The sequence below is a fragment of the Carassius auratus genome, unplaced genomic scaffold (genome assembly GCF_003368295.1).
Source record: "Carassius auratus strain Wakin unplaced genomic scaffold, ASM336829v1 scaf_tig00216162, whole genome shotgun sequence".
NCBI classification, from domain to species: Eukaryota; Metazoa; Chordata; class Actinopteri; order Cypriniformes; family Cyprinidae; genus Carassius; species Carassius auratus.
This window is the reverse complement of record NW_020528435.1, coordinates 285,114-306,695: the sequence shown is the minus strand read 5'-3', so window position 1 is coordinate 306,695 and position 21,582 is coordinate 285,114. Positions and strand designations below refer to the sequence as shown.

Genomic DNA, 21,582 nt, shown 5'->3' with positions numbered 1-21,582 from the left:
TAATATCAAACAGAGAGAAAGACCCGTGAATGAAATTTCATCTTAATAAAAGGTCAAATACCCGAAATTAGTAAGGTACACGGTTACTGTAATCTGAGGCAAATAATGAAACATCTGGTTTTCACATCTGCTTTCACAATTCGTTCTTCCACATGTTTTTTTATTTTTACAAACATTAGATCACTGATTCAAGTCTTCAGGAACGTAACTGGGTTAACAGTTTATTTTTTACTCCCTATTATGACTATTATGAAAAAAACTGGAGAGTTACAACTGTTTGTTATTTAGTCATACTGCGATTGTATATAATTATGCATTATTAATTTCGGTTACTTTGATTACAGATGCTTCTCTTCTCCAGATCTAGAAACTCAAAACCGAAATTCCTCTCATCCTATTTTTGCCATAGCTGTGGCGTTAGCATGAGAACACATCTATAACACAATGAAACACAGCAAGGCAAGACACATTTATATTTGGGGTTATTTTTATTGTGCTTTATATCAATTTATATAATTAAATGTGTACAGTTTATTGTCAGCTGGCCAAATCAGAATTACCTTTTCAACTTTTTATTCATACAAAATGCTGTTTCATAATTACTGTTTACATATTTTTGAGGAGCCAAAAGTTAGATTACACTTTAAATACAGATGTTCTTTGGGAGAATAATTTATGAATATCACAAATTTTCACTTTAGATACTATTTCATATATACAAAAGACATTCTTCTCAAATCAGTGTTGATGGGTTGTCTTTAAGAAACAAGATAAACCAATAAACACTTAAACTTCCTTGTTATAGCAATCCATTACCCATAGAATAAACAGAGTGCACTGAATATGTTTCTTCTATATACACATCCTTTATTGAGAATAACACATATATTAGACAGTAAAGCTAGTCGACGCTCAGTGGGAGGTCCTACAGCGGAGACCCTGGAGTAACGGGGCGTCTGAGCTTTCCAGAAGACTCAATGTGAATAGAAGAAGAAAAATGCAGAGATTTAGGACATGGTTATCATGAAAAGGCATAATTAAGCAGCATTTAAACCCCATTCGCCTACAAATTACCATAGAAATGAAGAAATAATATGTAGCATTAAATTATTCAAATCTACCCAGGCTTATATGTGCATGCATTATTTATTCTATAGTGTTAAAATTACATGTTTATATGAATGCATTTATTATTTTGCCAATTGTCTAAAGCATTATCGTGATAGCACAGAATCTTTCTGTTCCAGAACAATCAGTTTTTATTACACAAATTTGCAACACTGGAATTATTATATGTATTGGGCAATTAATAACAGGAAGGAAGATATTCATAAAATAAACCAAAAACATAACAAATAATATTTTATAAATATATATTTTATTAGCAGATGCTATTTCACCAAAGCTTAATATACAAAGGGCAAATAACATTGTATTTGCTCAAAGTAGGCATTCATACCTAGCTAGCGACTGTATCATGGTACTTTCTATTGAAGTGAATGAAGTGTCTGCTAAAAGCATAAAATAAATGCACCATGCACAACACTTGAACATAATCTGTGTTAAGCAAAGCCAGCCCACCTTCCAGCTGCTAGGGCCTTGTGTGAAGACATGAGCACACTTGGGGGAACAGACTCTCGGCGTCCATCTCTCTGACAGTAGTAGTTATTTGCAAATTTATGGCTCGGTCCAACGGGAAGTTTAGCTGGAGGCTGAGTCCTACCATCAATGACATTGATCAATATTAGTCATTGCATTAATTGTCATCATAACATAACAGTGCTTTGTAAATAAGGCTATATTATATAATATAAATACAGAAGTACATTTTAACTATATTTTACATTCTCAGTTTTTTTTTCTAGACAGCAAATACAATTTTGCAATTGTTTTACTGTAGAACCATTAAATGGTGAATAATAATAATAATAAACACATTTCCCCCAGCAAAAAAAGTTAGATAATTCCACGAATAATTATAAAAACAAGTTATAGGCAAGAATATCTACCTCTTTGAGATCTCAGTGTACCGAAGTTGTAGTTTGGACTGGAGATCGTGCTGTTAGGGAACGAGAGAAAACTGCATTTATGTAACGTTATAGTGAACAAAATATCATATGGACACGAAAACAGAGACGTTATTTTCTAACCATGTCATATTACATCGATACGTTCGGATCTGTACGTATAACTGATTAAACGATCATTATATCTCACCCCTGACAAAACGTTCCTCAGTCTCTGGATAATTTTGGTAGCCGACGCCATCCTCGCGTGAAGGTGAACCCGCTACTCTGTGAATCTGTCTCTGGATCAGTGCTACTGACCGACCCCTCACTGTAACACACAGAGTGTGAGCGAGCGAAGCTGATCCTGGGTCAGTTACAGCAGCAACGGACCGACCAGCGGACCGGAAGTCGTCTTCTTACTCGCTGATTCAGTGGCTGGTCACATGCGAACGCGATCGCCACCTGTCGTACAACTGATGAATAATCATACACACATTTACAATTTTAACCTCTTTAAACCGTTCAGAAAGAGACAGATAATGATTCAATTGTTACCCTATAGCTATATGAACTGTTTGATCGAATATGAATATATATAGCAGATTAAACCTATTTGAATGCGATATGGCTGGACATGCCAGTCAAACGTTTCACTGCATTTGTCATTTTCTGCGTAGATACCTAATCGATAAAATAATCAAAAACGCTTAATTACTCTGCTGTGTATGACTGGGCTCCATCTATCTGACGGGTATGAGGGTATACTTCCAGTCGGGGACATCGAATATATTTGAAACTGACTAAGATAGGTCTTGATGTAGAGCTTGAAGTCTAAGAGTTTCATGGGTGGGAATTAATCAGAACCACCCATTCAAAGCAATGCCAGCAGAAGAGACACGGCATTATTTCAGCAGGATCCCGCCACACACCGTTATTATACACTAACGGAATGAACGGGAACTACTGCTGGTATCCGCATATACACGGATTATTATAACCTAACGAGAAGAAGAAGAAGACAAGTAGCAATCGTCACAATAAGGGTAAGACAAAGTTTCATGACTTTAAAAAAAAAATAGTTGACTCAGAATAGAGAGCGCTGCTTTGACTCCGTTTGTTGCTTTGATGATAATTCAAGCTTTATCTTTAACAATGATAAAGCTGACACGGGATTTTATGTGTCTGTTTTTTTTTCTTCTGGTTTCTCACGATGAGATAACAGTATCATTTTATCATCTCTGCAGAATAACAAAGCTTGATTTGATACTTGGCTTTATATTCAGCAAAGTCAAGATGTATATTTGTGTGGAGCCTGTATGAACCTAATATTGCTTCATTAATAAGACACAAATTAGTATTTGTTTATGAAGTCCTTGATCTTAGGGGATAGATTACTATTATATATCTTATATAAAACTAAAATTTATTCACTTTTTGGACACAACCTGTTGTGTTCACTGAGTATGTCTAGCTCAGCCATTTAACCCAATAAAGAAAGTTGTAGTGTTTATGGGGAATGTAGTAAATAAACAGTGAAGGGTTACATTTGTAACCATTTTACATTTTACTTAAGTATTTTTGTTTTATTAGAACCTTAATTAGTACTTCATTTATGTTGATGTTTATTTAATGTTTATTGTAAAATAATAATAATAATAATAATGACACAGAGATCAGGTTTTACGTGCTCTAATTTTTGGTAAAATGATTGCAAAAATAAGTTAAAAATGATACAGTGCTGAAAATACGTCATTTGTTATTTTAACTTCTCTTTTGTACCATCCATGCTCAGATTATGTCTTTCAGTATGCCTCTATGTGTATTTATTAGAAGGCAATAAATAATCAAACATTAATAAATAAATAAATTCAATATAAACAAAGGAAGAAAAGCACAAAATATTACCTTTCCATTAATAAAATCATCCTGATCTACTGATCTTCGCAGACAAAACTATTATTAATAATATATTATATTGTACTTGCCCCCCAAAATTGAACTTGCCTCCGAAACGCTGTAAGAATCACATGCTTCAGGTCTCATGATTCTGTTTATGGGCCATTCCCTGTCTGCGTCGCCCCTCCACCATTCACCCTTACACCCGTCTACAAGTGGAATACATGTGTGTAAAGAATGCAGAATACAGAAATGTACAAACCCGATTCCCAAAGAGTTGGGACACTGTACAAATTGTGAGTAAAAAAGGAATGGAATAAATTAGAAATCTCATAAACTGATATTTTATTCACAATAGAATATAAATAACATATCAAATGTTGAAAGTGAGACATTTTGAAATGTCATGTCAAATATTGGCTCATTTTGGATTTCATGAGAGCTACACATTCCAAAAAAGTTGGGTCAGGTAGCAATAAGAGGCTGGAAAAGTTTAATGTACATATAAGGAACGGCTGGAGGACCATTTTGCAACTTATTAGGTCAATTGGCAACATGATTGGGTGTAAAAAGAACCCCTCAGAGTGGCAGTGTCTCTCAGAAGTCAAGATGGGCAGAGGATCACCAGTTCCCCCAATGCTGCGGCGAAATATAGTGACGCAATATCAGAAAGGAGTTTCTCCCAGAAAAATTGCAAAGAGTTTGAAGTTATCATCATCTAGAGTGCCTAATATCATCCAAAGATTCAGAGAATCTGGAACAATATCTCTGCGTAAGGGTCAAGGCCAGAAAACCATCCTGGATGCCCGTGATCTTCCAGAAAACATTGTCGGTGAACACAATCCACCGTGCCATTCACCGTTGTCGGCAAAAACTCTATAGGTCAAAAAAGAAGTCATATCTAAACATGATCCAGAAGCGCAGGCATTTTCTCTGGGCCAAGGCTCATTTAAAATGGACTGTGGCAAAGTGTAAACCTGTTCTGTGGTCAGACGAATCTAAATTTGAAGTTCTTTCTGGAAAACTGGGAGGCCATGTCATCCGGACTAAAGAGCACAAAGACAACCCAAGTTGTTATCAGCGCTCAGTTCAGAAGTCTGCATCTCTGATGGTATGGGGTTGCATGAGTGTGTGTGGCATGGGCAGCTTACACATCTGGAAAGTCACCATCAATGCTGAAAGGTATATCCAAGTTTTAGAACAACATATGCTCCCATCCAGACGTCGTCTATTTCAGGGAAGACCTTGTATTTTCCAACGTGACAATGCCAGACCACACACTGCATCAGTTACAACATCATGGCTGCGTAGAAGAAGGATCCGGGGACTGAAATGACCAGCCTGCAGTCCAGATCTTTCACCCATAGAAAACATTTGGCATATCATAAAGAGGAAGATGTGACAAAGAAGACCTAAGACAGTTGAGCAACTAGAAGCCTGTGTTAGACAAGAATGGGACAACATTCCTATTCCTAAACTTGAGTAACTTGTCTAGACTGTTATAAAAAGTGTAACAGTGCAGACTGTTATAAAAAGAAGAGGGTATGCCACACAGTGTTAAACGTGGCCTTGTCCCAAGTTTTTTGAGATGTGTTGATGCCATGAAATGTAAAATCAACTTATTTTTCCCTTAAAATGATAAATTTTCTCAATTTAAACATTTTATATGTCATCTGTGTTGAATTCTGAAAAAAATAATGAAATTTGAAACTTCAGCATCATTGCATTCTGTTTTTATTCACAATTTGTACACTGTCCCAACTTTTCAGGAATCGGGTTTGTATATACAGTTACTTCTGATGAACCAAGTTCAGTCTGAAATGGCAGATTGCTGATGCAATGCTGAGGGTTTAGCAGATGCCCATGATTCCTCTATCCATGAAGATATAAATAGTAAAAACTGAATGTAATTCAACCTCTGGTTGTGAGTCCATTCAGCTTATACTAGAGCTGGCCTTTACACTGTAACACCATTAAATGTGATCTAATACATTCCCATCTTTAATCTAATATAGTTAAATAGTGGGACATGGTTTGACTCACGTCCATAACAAAAGATCATGTTCATCCTGTCCAGTTGTTTACAGGCGAATATAGCCTGCAGTGTTTATGGCAGCATGTTCTAGAGACTTCTCTTCCTCTAAATCACATTATTTGTCGGTATGTGGATAATACTGAACATACTGACCGAGCAGACAGCGCTCTGTCTGAAAATGTTAAGCCAATTAGTCTGTGTGTTTAAATCAGTATAGAAAATATGGTTGCACTTTATTTTACAGTACTAACAATTAAACTTTTTTCTAATAAACAGCTAATAAGCTAGTAATATGCATGCTAATAAGCAACTAGTTAATCATGAGAATTGGTCCTTTAAATAAAGCTTTACCCAAACTTTCTCTCTTGCATCACTTCAGATGATGACACACACACACACACACACACGCACACACACACAGCTAAGCAAGTGCTAGATAAACAACAGAACGCTCTTTTCATTATTCACCGAGATAAGTTCGATAATATAACTCTGTTATCACTTATTGTTTTGTCATGTTTGATACAGACACATCTTTACAAAGCAGCAAAGCAATTGATAGGTTTATGATTTGACCTATTATGCATAATATACACTCTCTTCTTTTCACAATCATAAGTCTTGACGTTTTATGAAAATAATAACACATTTCTCAACAAGCTGCATCATTTGAGATATTACTCATGTTTGTAGCACACAGAGTGCCAGTGATTTACACACTCATAACTTCATGTTTGAGTATGAGCAGTAATAACAGAGATGCTTGCCCAAGAAATCACCAGTAAATAATGAAGCGGCCAGCGTCTGCCACTGGCCTTTAGTCTATTCTGCTCTCCTCAAACAGGAAGAGTCCGTTTTCTGAAGAAACAATGGGAGGATGTTGCTGTTGTGGATGAAACTGTCACAGCAGATGGTCTCTATCTATTGCTTTCAGTTTATTTTTTAACAGTGCACTACAGTAGTGTTTTCCGTTTACAAAAAAATAAGATCTGGTACAAAGCTAAATAATGCTTTTGACAAATTTAATTCAAATGATTTACACTCACAGGAGATAAAAAATAAAATAAAAATAAAAATCATATTTTCTGCAGCGTCTAGAACTTTAAACATTGGCTTCTGTTTCCTGAAAAATGAGCTGATGTCACTGAGGTGTCGTTTTTGGAGCATGTGCGTGTGCTTCATTTCCTTGTTTATCTTTCCTTGCCTGGTTCTTGAGGAAATGGCTTCTGCTGCATTAATCAACTGTCCAGCATTCACTGTCCTTACAGACAATGGCTGCTGTTCTCATTTAACATGTATGCAATATTCAAGGTCTTTTTTAAAGAGTTAGTTCACCCAAAAATGAAAATGGAATCAGTTATGCACCCCCTCATTTCGTTTCAAACCCATAATACTTACGTTCAAGGATCTGTCCCTCTGATAGTCCATACAATCAAATGTTCCTGATCCAGTATTGGCCACAAACCTGGAAAGACGCATCTTCAGATACCGGATTTGAATATGTGCAAGTGCAAAAAGATTTGAGAGCTGTGGTGAAGGGAAAGACTTTCATCAAATAATGACTTGTAATTCAAACTATTCCTTATCTTATTGCTTCAGAAGGTTGTATAGACGTACTGTATGTGTCTGGTAATCTCTTTTACCAATTTGTTTTCATTTTATGGAACGAAGAAAGCTGGGCATTCTGTTAAATATCTCATTTTATGTTCTTTGAAGGAAGTCACATGGGTTTTTAACAATGTTAATGTCTGTAAATGATGACTTATTATGTTCATTTGGCAAACTATTCCTTTAAGTCATGTGATTGCACACAAACAATTCCCGACAGTGCTTTGAGGCGGGCATCAGAGAGCTCTGCCTCAGTTTTAAGTTGGAAGTGTCCTTGCCCTGGCTGCAGGGTTCACATAACACTTAATGTGAATAGAAACCTCCTGCTTCCTCTGCAGCAAAACGGGAGGGAGTGCTATGAGGTCACTCTCAAAACATGACCCGCATTCAGACGACGAGTTATTCGCCTGCTCTGCAACAACTAGTGCTATGAGGTATTTGCAACTCGTAGGGATGGTTTCCCGGACAGGGATTCGACTAGTCCTAGACTAAAATAAATGTAAGAGCTGTCCAAACTGAAAAATCTTGCACTGACATATCTTAAAATACATCAGTCCCCTTTGTTTTGCCTCTTAACAACAGAACAATCTTTAAAACCTTCAGTGACCACATGTGGACTGGTTGTAGGATCAAATGGTTGAGAGATGCTTATAGGTTCAGGTTTTTGTAGGGGACCAGCAGCTCCCAACCAATGTTTTCATTCGTCTGATGTTTCTATGGCACTGAGATGTTGTCTTTTGCTTGAAGGTGTGCTGATTTTTCTTTTGGAGGGGCAGCACAAGGCTCCATAAAATGACCCAGTCTGTGCATATTACCTCCAAACTGCCAAGTAAGTAGTTGTTTTTCCTGCTCTCGGTAGATGGTACTGTTTCAAGATGAACCCTATTGTTATATTTGCATTGCAGATCTGAGTGCCCCTTTTCATTGCTCTACTGCGGAAGAATCAAATCAAGGTGGCTCCTATTCAGTACAGACGCCCTACGGATTCCAGCTGGACCTTGATTTTCTCAAGTATGTTGAAGAAATAGAGAGTGGACACAAAATTCGGAGGGCTAATGTAAACCCTCGGAGGGGATCCCGGGGTGACCGTGGGTATCAGAGGAATACAAGTGTTGGGGGTCGGACCAGTGGCTGGACCTCCACTGAGTCCCTTTCCTCAACAACCAGTGAGAATGGCCAGACTATCCCACCTTTTCTCCAGAGCCCTAGTAAATCACCTAGTAAACCACTTTCCCCATTACTAGTCGTCAGTCCCAGTCTGCCTACTTACTCCAAAGTGCCACCACCACCTCCACCACGTAACCCTAGGGTTGAGAGAACGCTTCTTGAAACTAGCCTTCGGCTGCAACAGGAGCAGAGTCTGTTTTCCAATGGATTAGGCTCTAATTTGTCTGACCTTTCCAAAGTGAGTTCCAAAGCCAGCGGATCTAATAAGGACTTCTATCTAGCTTCTTCCCAGCTTGCTTCAGATGCCCACTTGCTACAGAAATCACCTGTTGTTCAGAACTCCCTTTCTGGGGTCTGGACCAGAGCAAGTCCTCAAACGTCTGGAAGGAGCACTCCAGCCTCCAACTCAGGAACATTGCCTCCGGGGCAGCTTCAGACAGTGCGAGAACAGATGGCCAATGCCCTTAGGCAGCTAAGGGAGATGGAAGAGAGACTGAAAGGACTATCAGCTCTAGAAAGAGAAGTTGCCATGCTCCGTGCAGAAAAAGACAGGTTGGCTCATGATCTTCACAAAAAAACAGAAGAACTTGATGCAACGCTCAAACTGCAAGTCTCCACTGAGGCAGTAGTAGAAGCCCCCCAACCAGGATCCCTACCATTGACGTCACTTTGGAATAAAGAACCAGAATGCAAAAGGGATTACCAAGACAAAAAGGAAATAAAGAAACTAGCCACTGCTCCTATAGAAAAAAGATCCATAGCTGTAGGTAGTGACAGTCCTCTTGAGACTGTGGTCGTCTTTAATCGCCAAGCGGTCAAGGATGCTGCTGTCGAAGCTAATATTGATGTCTGTCACGCAGCTATTGAGACTGAGACTAGTGTCATGCATGATGAGGCGATTCAGACTGGAGTGGCTACAGAAGATGTGGCAGTCTGGGTAACAGAATCATTTCTAGGGCTACAAAGTGCGACAGAACGAGAAATTGATAACTTGCAACACACTATCAGATTTCAGGAGGAGTCAATCCAGGTTCTTGAGACACGATTAACTCAAGTCAACCAAGATCTTGAAGCTTTAAGGGCTCAGGAAATTGAGAGAGTGTCCAAGGTTATGCTGGACAAAGAGACAGCAGCAACACCAGAGACAGCTAATGCCCAAATAGAAACATGTCCTGAAGTTTGTTCAGTTGGAGTGTTGTTTCCAGATGTGACTGATCCAGAGTATGTTTCAAAAAATGACCAAAGCATTCAAACAGATCCTGTTGAAACTTCAAAGAAAAACACGGTGGAGCTAGTAAGCACTGGTATCCAGTGGGAAAGTCTAACTGATACACAAGACACTGAACAACAGACAACTTCTGCAGAGGGTGAGCACTGTTATTTGTATACAGCATGTTTTCTGGCCATACACTGCACAATTACTCAAAGGAAGAAAATACCTTATCAATCCTTAATTAAAATGTTAATTAAAATGCTCTGCCTTGGTAGTGCTACTGTTGGTGCTACTGTTGTAACACAGACTCTCTAACGTTTTGCCAGTACTTAACACAGTAATAAATGCAGTTCTATCATGAGAATTTGTGGAGAATAGATCTGCTATGCTGCGGATGCTGCATTATGAGTTGCCACTGCCAGTACATCCACGGATGTTTCTATGACCATGTAGAAAATACTGCTGGTGCACATACAATATATATGAAATAGGGCTGGGTATTGTTCAAAATCTTTCAATCCGGTGCCAATTTCAATACCTCAGTTTCGATACCAGTTCCTAACAATACTTTTTTCGATACCAACATCAACACATATAGATTAAACACAAAACTTTATTTTTCACCTTAATTAAAACTAATTCTAGTAACACTTCAGACTCAGGATAACATTATTAATACAACTGGTTGTGCTGTTTGGATAGGGGTGCGCCATTCAGTGGTGGACTGGGACCAAAAAGTTGCCCTGGACTTTCTGGCCCACAGCAGCCCACCACATCATAACGCAAACGCCCCTGTTTTGATGTCATTTATTAATTTAATATTTAAGTAAACAGTTTGGGGATTTTAACCAATAGGGCAACTCCTCCTCCATTGAAAAAAACAAAAAACAAGCAAACAAAAATAGAACACAGCAGCTGTTCATTTAGCGACTCCTGGTGAGCGATACATGCTCATCAAGACACAAACATTCTCCTTGAACTCACACTTTGCATTCAGTTAGCAGATCCATACGAATCATGCACGAAATAGAGGTTTATAAACTCAAACAATAGCTTTATGTGCTGTACCGATGAACTTGAAATCTTTATTCATTTGAGATGTTTAATAATATATAATCTTTGGCTCGGTAAAAAGTTCATGATCCGATTAGTGAAATGATGATTCTTTTAAGTGAATCTTTTAAAATAATAATTTATTTTGTTTAACGAAACCAGTGTGGAAACCAGTGTTTCACAAACTGGATAGATCTGAGGTGCAGGACTCGCAAAATCGTTAGCCCCATGTCCCAGGGCTATTGTGTTTTCCAGTCGGATGGGCTATCGTGAATAGTGATGTAAAATTCCTAACTTGATTTGCGTTGTTCACTCGCTTGAAGGGGTGAAACAGATTGTAGCTGATCGTTTGCACTCGTTTCTAAATATTGCTGATTCAAGCCTTTTCGGAGCTTGCGCGCACTCATTCAAAGCACGCGCTGCGAGCAGCATTTCAGACAATGCGCATAGAGAGAATGAATTCATCTTTCACGTATCGTAGCTTCTGAATGAACACATACACACACAATTATATCAAAATAATTGTCTCTGCAAGTATCCTCGTAAACACAGTCAGTTATGTTTTAAGTGAACGTATACAGTGGCCTGCTGCTTAGAGAAATTCGCAGTACCGGATAAATCTGTCTCTCTCTCTCTCTGTTTTTTAGACGACCTGAAAGGGGGCGTGTTTCAAGATACGTGATGGAGTAGACCAAACTATACAGGGAGGGCCACACTTTAGACCTCTTTGGCATTGTAAAACGGAAACTTTTTGAGAAAAAAAACAACTAGACTTGTGTTGTGTGACTGCGAGTATCTTCAGAAGTCTTTAAAATGCACATATGCTACAAGATCACACAGACACAGCCGTTTGGCAAAAAAAAAAAAAAAAAACATAAAACGGCCGCTTGGCTTTTGGAACCGAAATTTGGCACCGAAAGATAAATAATTTTTCGATACTCATAGTATCGAAGTTTTTCGTTCTATACCATAAGGCATCGAAGTTCGGTACCCAGCCCTACCCTTATATAACATATGAAATTACTTCAGAGCAGACCTATACAGGTGGAGCTGGGGAAGGTGGAGGGTTTCTAAGTATTTGAATGTTGAGCAGCAAGCTCATTGGTTGCTGGATGTGAAAAGAACCAATCAGGTGTGCCATGTGAATAATGTTGTGAATATATCAGATTGAGTTAGAACTTATGGGACTGCGTCATGTGGAGTTTCATGACAGAAATTTGCATTTATGCAGTAATTTAAATCTGGTTAGAATTAATGTTATTAATTAACTACGACATCACGAGTCAGTCAATTCAGAATAGATAAGCCTAAGTACAGTTTCATGTATACATTAAATCAAACTGTATAAGAGAACCACAAATTCTGATTTCTTTGCAAAACAGCTGCAGGCCCTCTGAAATCTATCATGAAGAGGAAGGATGGGAGTGGTGCTGTTGCAGCTTCCAGCGGTGGCAAAAAGAGCCTGAAGTTTGTTGGAATTCTAAACGGAGGGTGAGTTACCAGAGCAGATTTCTAATAAGGAAATAGGAAATACTGTAGTAACAGACTGTGTCTCATGGCTTATTGCTTTTTTTGTAACAACAGCAATATTATAAAAGTCCATTTGATTAATATTGTTAATGGCAACAGTAAATAATTATTCTGTAAATAATATCATTGGCTTCCAACATTTCTCTTCCAATCTTGTTTCAGAAGTGCAACTATCCATTTTGTTATTATTCATTATATAAACATTTGGAGGTCGGACCACAAATTATACAAAATTTCTCTTCCTAAATTCTTTCAGTTATGAGTCCACCTCTAGTGAAGAGGATGAGGATGAAGAGAGTACCTCGGATGGAAGTGAGGCTGGTGCATGTTCAGATAGCAGTGTGGAAGAAGGGGCAGCTCTAGAGGATACATCTGATGAAGAGATGAATATACATTTGGATGAAACCGACAGTGATGAAAACCTGCCAGCTGGGTCAGAAGATTTAAAGGACCAGGAAGAGGAAGTAAAAGAAAAGTAAGCGCATGCAGATTTTGGTGATTACTGAAATTCCCATACATCATTTTGAGGTCATCTGTGTGCTAGTGTTCATCTCAAAAATGTGCTTTAAGCAAACAAACACATTTAAATATTTGAGGTCTTTCTCTTGCAGACCAAAAACGACTCATCTTGTACACTACACGAGATATTTATTTTTTTTTAGAAAATGAACATGACATTATTTAAGCAAACAATAAATGGATATCATATTACAGGTTTGAACTAAGTGCCAAAATGCGTGAGGCTTGTCGAATTTTGAAGAACCACCTTAATGATGGAACCAATTCAGTGAAGAGTAAAGAAGTGGTGGGAACAAATCACACAAATTACATTTTATTCACATTGTAATTACTATTCCAAATCACATTCTAGCCAAACTTGACAATAAACTATTATGCCGTTCTGTTAACATGTCTAACGCAGTTGTCCAGCACTCACAGCGTTCAGCTGGAGTGGTTCAGAGTGTCCAGTGCAAAGATGGCCCAGCCGACACGTGTCTCAAATTACCTGATGGCTTTCTCAGAGGTCTCCCCCGTCCTTCTGGAGCACGTAGTCAACATGACGGATGGCAACGGCAACACTGCTTTACACTACAGCGTCTCCCATTCCAACTTCACTGTGGTGGACCTACTGCTTGACACAGGTTCACAGAACTGAGCTTTTTAGGATACATCAGAATAACATTGTAACAAGCAATTAAATTGGATAAACCATGAAACATTTAGAATGCAGCTTACTATAGAGTGAATTCTATGTAGTGCACACTGCCCTTTATTAAAAAATATTTCCAACAGTAGTTTCAATCTTGAATGTCCAGTTCGGACCCTTTATCTATACAAATCACTCGTAACTCTTGAAATGGAAGGTCGAGCTGAAAATAAGTGTACAGTTTTACACTATACGCTAATGATTGTCCAACAGTTTCAAAACCTCAGTTGTGGATGTGTTCGTGTGCAGGCATGTGCAATGTTAATCAGCAGAATAAAGCCGGATATACAGCTGTGATGCTGGCAGCGCTTTCAGCAGTGAAGGAGGACGACGACATGGCAGTGGTTCAGAAACTCTTCCGTCTGGGCAACGTCGATGCCAAGGCCAGCCAAGTAAGTCACCCTGTTAATTAGATATTCATCTGCGATTATATCCTCTGCTAATTTGAGAATTACATTTCAACTTACACTCTTGTTCCTGAAAAACCGTTAACATCCATGGAATCCTTCCATATCACAAAAGGTTCTTTATAGTGGAAAAAAGGGCTCATATTAAAATGTTTTCCACAATAAAAAGTGGTTAAGAACTGTTCACTGAAAGGTTGATTTTAAAGACAGTTAAGCAAGGCTTAAATACATGCAGATGCTACTTCTTTTGATATTTTGTATCTAATACAATGAAACCCGGTGTTGGGGTTACCTAACGCATTACAAGTAACGAGAGTTACTTTTTTCTTGTAAATTGTAAAGTAACACATTACTTTTTTATTTTAAAAATTACTAGCATTTAAAAAAAAAAAAGGAACACCAGTTACTTAGTTTTCCCATTTATTGACTGACAAGTCTCCTGTCCCCATATTGGGAGAAATCGTACTGTACTGTGTGACCCTGATGTAGTTCTAGACTAAATATGTATGTGCTTTAAATCATCCCACTTGCAAAGAAACAGATAACGTATTCATCAAAATTAATTAAAACAGGGAAATGCAAACTCAGAATGATGCAAACCTGTTATAATTAACAAAATTTTATCTAATCCCATTTTATTAAACAATATATTTGCTGCTGAGCTTTGATGATCCAGTTCAACCATACTAATAAGCAAAAATGACTTTAGATAAACTATCAATTGTGCTTCATTGTTTTTTTATTGCTGAAGAGTGTTGAACCTCCTTCTCCTGTATTGTACTACTGTACAGACGTGAATTTACTTTTCCTTCAGCCTGAGGTTTATTCATTACACTTTTTGGTGAGATAGGGTTTTTGCTAATTGCTATAAATAAAACGTATTATATTAAATCAATAAAGCCCTGCTCATATTTAAAAACTAATGTGAAAGTAACGCAAAAGTAACGTAATCCATTACTTTCCATAAAAGTAACTAAGTAACGTAATTAGTTACTTTTTTAGGGAGCAATGTAATATTGTAATGCATTACTTTTACAAATAAATTTCCCCAACACTGGTGAAACCACACTGCACTAATAAATTCATTTGTGAATAAAAATGGATGGTTGCATTATTAGAGTGTGAACTAGTGGAAGGGTTGACTGTGTTTGGTTCTGTCTGTGGTTAGGCGGGACAGACGGCTCTGATGCTGGCCGTGAGTCACGGGCGTCAGGAGATGGTGCGAGCGCTGCTGGACTGCGGGGCTGATGTGAACATCCAGGACGACGAGGGCTCCACTGCTCTGATGTGTGCGAGCGAACACGGTCGGCCCGAGATCGTGTCCTTACTGCTGGAGCACCCGGGGTGTGACATTTCAGTCGTGGACAATGTGAGTACATCACAACCAAAACCTTGGCATCCAGTGTTAAAGCATTTAGTCCAGCAATGCATTATGGGTAAATCCATGCTTTCTGACTTTTTTTTTATGTTAGGATGGCAGTAATGCTCTGTCCATTGCTCTGGAGGCATCCCATAATGATATTGCCGTTCTACTGTACGCTCACATGAACTACTCAAAAGCGGATGTAAGTCCTCTCTCATGACCACTCAGGCAGCCCGTTTCTTACTCATTCATGCAGAAACTCCTGGATTTTGGGGCGAGACTTAGCAGTTTGGAATTGAAAAGCGGGTGTCACATACCAGAATGGAGTCAGATGTGAATAGACTTTTTTGGAAACGACCGCCGTTTGGCTCCTGTTTAACATTATGCAACACCCTGCCGTGCTTCACAAATGACTGATTAATTTGTATAAGTACATCCATTGAAATTGAATCTATCATTCTGGAGAGAAATTTGAATATTAGCATTATATCATAAAGTGTTAACATAACTTTTGTGTTTGTTCTGGTAGCATCCAAAGCAAGTCCGTCCAGTCCCAGAAAAACATGGCCCTCAGAGTGATATTAAAACAAGACTAACTTCACTGGAAGATTAACAATGTCTTTGTTACAAGTTTATATATATATATATATATATTTTATTCACTGATTATACATTTGTATGCACATATTTAATGCACAATACTATGTAAACATATTCATGTAGGTAAGACCAATGATTTTATTTACTTTTCTTTTTATGCTGGTGTATCTTCTTGTACCACCATGAGTTTAAAAAGATGAGAGCAGGTGTTTGGGAAAACTGCAGCTTAGCTGTAATGTTATTGTGATTATTACATGGTTCTCAAGCTGAACATTTGTTTTTGTTAGTGTTCAGAAAGAGAATGAAACACTGCAGCAGATTAAAGTGAAGAAGTCACATTTGCTTGAGAAGCTCAACACCTCAATAATTATTTAACACACAGATGTAGCTTCACAACACAAGTAACACGTGCTGTTTGTGCAACAACAACCACCTTCATGAACTCCACCCTTGTTTTCTAGCACAGTAATTTATTTTTATCTTCTGATCTAACTGGATCAGACAAAACAAAGAATGTTTTTCTTTCTCTCTCTCTCTCTTCTTTTTGCAATCTGTTCTTTGAACTGAAAGGACATTGCTTGACTTTGGAAAAGAGAAACATTTGCCTTCTAGACATCTTGACCGATCACAGGAAGGTTACAGAATTGAACTTAAGAACTGAACTGAATGAAATCAGTCAGAAATGGCCCCAAAACATATCTGGATAAATCAAATCAAGTGAAAGTGATTTTTTTTTCTTTTTTTAAGCACTTTTTGAGTATTTAAGCTTGAAATCTTGACACTTTGCGACTGTGAAATATTAAACTGGTTCATGTTTATAATGTGATGAACTTCACCTGATAGGACACTTGCATAAACAATGTTTTACACGATTTATTTTCATTATTTATTTGTTCACCATCAGTTTGCTTGGTTCATTAACTGCAATACACTGATAACTGAACTCAGCACTTTACACAAATGAAGAAACCAGGAGTTGAGTTGAATACCTGTAAAAGTCTTAAACTAAACTAATGTTTACTGAAGATTTCAAATACAGACCTTTTTTTTTGTCCAAAGAGTGTTTCATCTGTCCTTTAGTTGCTCATCTAAACATATTTTGACTATTCAGTTGTGTGTGTGAGTGTGTGTGTGTTTATATATATATATATATATATATATATATTTTTTTTTTTTTTTACCAGGTCCCAAGTATGATTTTGAATCATGTTTGGTTTGTCAGTATTTTTGATTTATTGTGTGTTTTACTTGTTATCTGTGATTTGTTTAAACGATTGTATCATGCTGTGCAGCTTTTGCTTTTTCAATTAGCGTTTATTTAATTTGTTTAAAATATACAATTAAAGGAACAAGTTATGTCAGTTAATCATTAAGAACATTCACCTACACTACAATAGTGGATTTTGGTTATATTAATACATCAGTTTGACCTTTTATCAAAGGCTGGATCACAATGAAACAAGAAATTTGATCATTCTGAAAACTTCAAATCTTAAAAAAACTTTTTTATTTTATAAAATGTAATTCTAGATAATAATATTACTGAAATAAAAGGCAACAGAAGTGTGTTTGAGAGTACAGTTTAATGACTGCCACGAGTGCACTTTGTAAAGATGTCAAAATAAAAGTTCACCTAGAAATACATTTTAAATAAATGTTTACCTTTTTCGTGCTGTAAAAGTGATACACTTATTGATGCTAAAACACACGTTAAGTACAAGATTATAATTGTAACTGTTGTGCTGCTCAATATTACATTTAAGGATATTTTACATGTACTAAATTGCAACCTTTTCATTATGAATGTGAAATTATGATTAGATGGTATAAAAGTTTTACTAGAAATTACACTTATTTTAAGTATATTTTAGTTTACCAAAAATGTGTATCAGTGCATTCAGCGGTACACTTTAACCAAAATATATGTAATAATGAAATTACATATAAAGACAGTCTTATGTCATACATACAAAAAAGCATTTAAAAATTTACTAAATGTAAATAGCATACAATGAAGTGTCCAAAAACATTACATTTAGTCTGGAAAGTACATTTTTCCATAATGAGTACTTGTATTTATAAGTCATTAAAACATGAAGTATATCTGCTTAAATAAGACTTCCTTTAGGCAAACAGAAAGAATTTGAGTGCATTACATTTGCTGTCAATAGATTAACCCACCCTAATTTTCTAGAATCACGATGAGTCAAAATGAATGCATTTTGTGTCAATAAAGTTATAAAAAGTTAGCAATAGAGTAGTAGTAACTGGTTCTGTGGACTTGGATCTGGTGTTAACTCATGGTCTCAGGCTGGACCACAAGCTACTCATTTCTACTCATGATAATCATTACCTCAACCACTAATCTATGGTCACCATTAAAGAATTCAAAAGGTGTGAATGGCTCTGAATGACTGTTTAGCCAGTGTACAGCATGACTCAGTCTTTAAAATGTGGTGCAATAAATACAGCCTGGTCCGGACTCAAAAAAATTAAACCTTGAGAATCTGTAAAGATGTACAAATATACAACAGTGATCTTTTAGAAGATAATTGTGTTTTTAACGAGACTGCTTGTGCAAGTTTCTTTCACACTTTAAAGCCTCTGTAACTGTAACTGTTACAGTTAATGTTCATAAACATGAGCTCATCTTGGCCAACTAAAAATGATGAAAATGAAAAGTATGAGCATGTGCAGCACTCAAGACTTAGTTTGGGCTCCTTTTTGCCTGAATTACTGCAGCAATGCAGCGTGGAGTCGATCAGTCTGTGGCACTGCTCAGGTGTTATGAGAGTCCAGGTTGCTCTGATAGTGGCCTTCTTGGGTCTGGTATATCACATCTTCCTCTTCACAATACCCCATTGATTTTCTATGGGGTTAAGATCAGGCGAGTTTGCTGGCCAATTAAGAACAGGGATAACATGGTCCTTAAACCAGGTACTGGAAGCTTTGGCACTGTGTGCAGGTGCAAGGTCCTGTTGGAAAATGAAATCTGCATCTCCATAAAGTTGGTCAGCAGCAGGAAGCATGAAGTGCTCTAAAACTCCCTGGTATACGGCTGCATTGACCTTTGACCTCAGAAAACACAGTGGACCAACACCAGCAGATGACATGGCACCCCAAACATCACTGACTGTGGAAACATTACACTGGACCTCAAGCAACGTGGATTGTGTGCTTCTCCTCTCTTCCTCCAGACTCTGGGACCCTGATCTCGAAAGGAAATGCAAAATTTACTTTCATCAGAGAACATAACTGTTGACCACTCAGCAACAGTCCAGTCCTGTTTGAAGCGAGACACTTCCGATGATGTCGGTTGTTCAACAGTGGCTTGACACCAGGAATGCGAAGCTGAAACCCATGTCTTACGTCTGTGTGTAGTGGTTCTTGAAGCACTGACTCCAGCTGCAGTCCACTCTTTGTGAATCTTCCCCACATTTCTGAATGGGTTTTGTTTCACAATCCTCTCCAGGGTGCAGTTATCCCTATTGCTTGTACACTTTTTTTTTCTAACACATCTTTTCCTTCCCTTTGCCTCTCTATTAATGTGCTTGGACACAGAGCTCTGTGAACAGCCATCCTCTTTTGCAATGACATTTTGTGTCTTGCCCTTCCTGTGCAAGGTGTAAATGCTCGTCTTTTGGACAACTCTCATGTCAGTCGTCTTCCCCATGATTGTGTAGCCTACAGAACTAGACTAAAGACCATTTAAAGGCTTTGCAGGTGTTTTGAGTTAATTAGCTGATTAGAGTGTGGCACCAGGTGTCTTCAATATTGAACCTTTTCACAATATTCTAATTAAGGTATTAGAATATTCTAAGAGGTACTGAATTTGGGATTTTCCTTAGTTGGCAGTTATAAGAATTAAAATTAAAAGAAATAAGCATTTGAAATATATCAGTCTGTGTGTAATGAATGAATAAAATGTGAAACTTTTTGAATTGAAATAGTGAAATCAACTTTTTGAAGATATTCTAATTATATGTCCAGCACCTGTATATGTATGTGTGTGTGTGTGTGTGTGTTTATATATATATATATATATATATATATATATATATATATATAAAAACACACACACACTGAAATACAAGTAGATAGAATAGAAAAAAAACATAGCTTTCTAAATAAAAAAGAAAATGTAGAATTCAAATACAATAGAAAGTGCTAGAGTTAGAGGGTCAAATAAAGATGGAACAGATGTGTTTTTAGTCAGTGAAAGTGATTTTGTGCCTCTTTGAGATGACACAGTAATGTTCACTTGCTGAACACAAGACGTGTGCCCTCTAGACGTGTCATCACACCTCTGTTTATCAATTTGCACTTTCTACCAGTAGCTGCCCAAATAAAATTTGACAGAGGGCAAATAACTCTTAAGTAATGAATTTAGGTAAAGGGGTGATGAGCCAGTGGTAGTTTTGTAGGCAAACATCAATACCTTAAATTTTATGTGAGCAGCTACTGGTAGAAAGTGCAAATTGATAAACAGAGGTGTGACGTGCATTCTTCTTGGCTCAAAGATTAATCTTGCAGCACCATTTTGGATAAAATCTAGAGGTTTGATAGAAGTGGCTGGAAGACCTGCCAAGAGAGCATTGCAATAGTCCAGCCTGGACAGAACAAGAGCTTGAGCAAGTTGTGCAGCATGTTATGAAAGAAAGGGCCTGATCTTCTTGATGTTGAATAAAGCAAATCTGCAGGATCTGACAGTTTTAGTAATGTGGTCTGAGAAATTCAGCTTATCATCAAACAAAACTCCATGGTTTCTAGCTGTTTTTGAAGGAGTTATGGTCGGAGCCTAAATGGATGGTGAAATTTTTAAAAGGTGATGGGTTTGTTGAAACCACAAACATTTCAGTCTTAGCCAGGTTGATCTGAAGATGATGATCCGACATCCAGCAAGAAACAGCTGATAGACAAGCTGAGATGCGAGCAGCTATCATCAGATCATCAGGATGGAAGGAGATGTAGAGTATTATCAGCACTGCAGTGATATGAAAAACCATGAATGACAGAACCTAGTGATGCCATGTAGACAGAGAAGAGAAGTGGGCCGAGAACTGAGCCCTGAGGTACCCCAGTAGCTAGATGTTGGGACTTGGACACCTCACCTCTCCAAGATACCTTGAAGGACCCATCTGAGAGGTAAGACTTAAACCACTGAAGTGCTGCTCCTAAGATGCCGTTTTCCAGTAGGGTTGACAGGAGGCTCTGGTGGTTCACTGTATCAAAAGCAGCGGACAGATCTAGCAAGATAGGTATAGAATATTGCAATATATACTATGGTCACTTTATTTTAAGGTTCAATTCTAACTATGACTTTTGTCTTAATAAACTCCTAATTATTGTTTATTATAGATAATAAGGTAGCTGTTAAGTTTAGGTATGGGATAGAATTAAAGGATCTAGAATTAGGAATTAACATGCGCTTTATAGAAGTACTAATAAACAGCCAATGCTAATATGCAACTAGTTAATACCAAAGTTATGCTTA

At 37.5% G+C, this 21,582-nt stretch overlaps 2 protein-coding genes across 3 annotated transcripts; one reads left to right on the top strand and one right to left on the bottom strand.

The window, feature by feature from the left end:
• Positions 1 to 469: 469 nt before the first annotated feature.
• Positions 470 to 7,476, bottom strand: ndufa7 (NADH:ubiquinone oxidoreductase subunit A7). 2 transcript variants are annotated; one of them, XM_026262459.1, is made up of 5 exons: positions 7,339 to 7,476; positions 2,218 to 2,482; positions 2,010 to 2,059; positions 1,582 to 1,719; positions 470 to 977 (listed from the first exon to the last, which is right to left on the bottom strand). In XM_026262459.1, the coding sequence occupies exons 2-5, from the start codon at positions 2,266 to 2,268 to the stop codon at positions 926 to 928; spliced, it is 291 nt and encodes a 96-aa protein (XP_026118244.1). In that variant the 5' UTR covers positions 2,269 to 2,482; positions 7,339 to 7,476; the 3' UTR covers positions 470 to 925. The 2 variants fall into 2 exon arrangements, with proteins under 2 accessions (XP_026118244.1, XP_026118243.1); XM_026262458.1 differs by having other exon boundaries at positions 470 to 973; positions 7,339 to 7,471.
• On the top strand, positions 2,821 to 17,113 carry LOC113097241 (KN motif and ankyrin repeat domain-containing protein 3-like). Its single transcript, XM_026262457.1, has 11 exons — positions 2,821 to 3,052; positions 8,296 to 8,377; positions 8,454 to 10,082; positions 12,364 to 12,472; positions 12,768 to 12,986; positions 13,226 to 13,316; positions 13,434 to 13,653; positions 13,968 to 14,110; positions 15,294 to 15,494; positions 15,598 to 15,690; positions 16,018 to 17,113. Exons 2-11 carry the CDS (start codon positions 8,341 to 8,343, stop codon positions 16,099 to 16,101), a joined length of 2,826 nt encoding a protein of 941 aa, XP_026118242.1. The 5' UTR covers positions 2,821 to 3,052; positions 8,296 to 8,340; the 3' UTR covers positions 16,102 to 17,113.
• Positions 17,114 to 21,582: the final 4,469 nt, after the last annotated feature.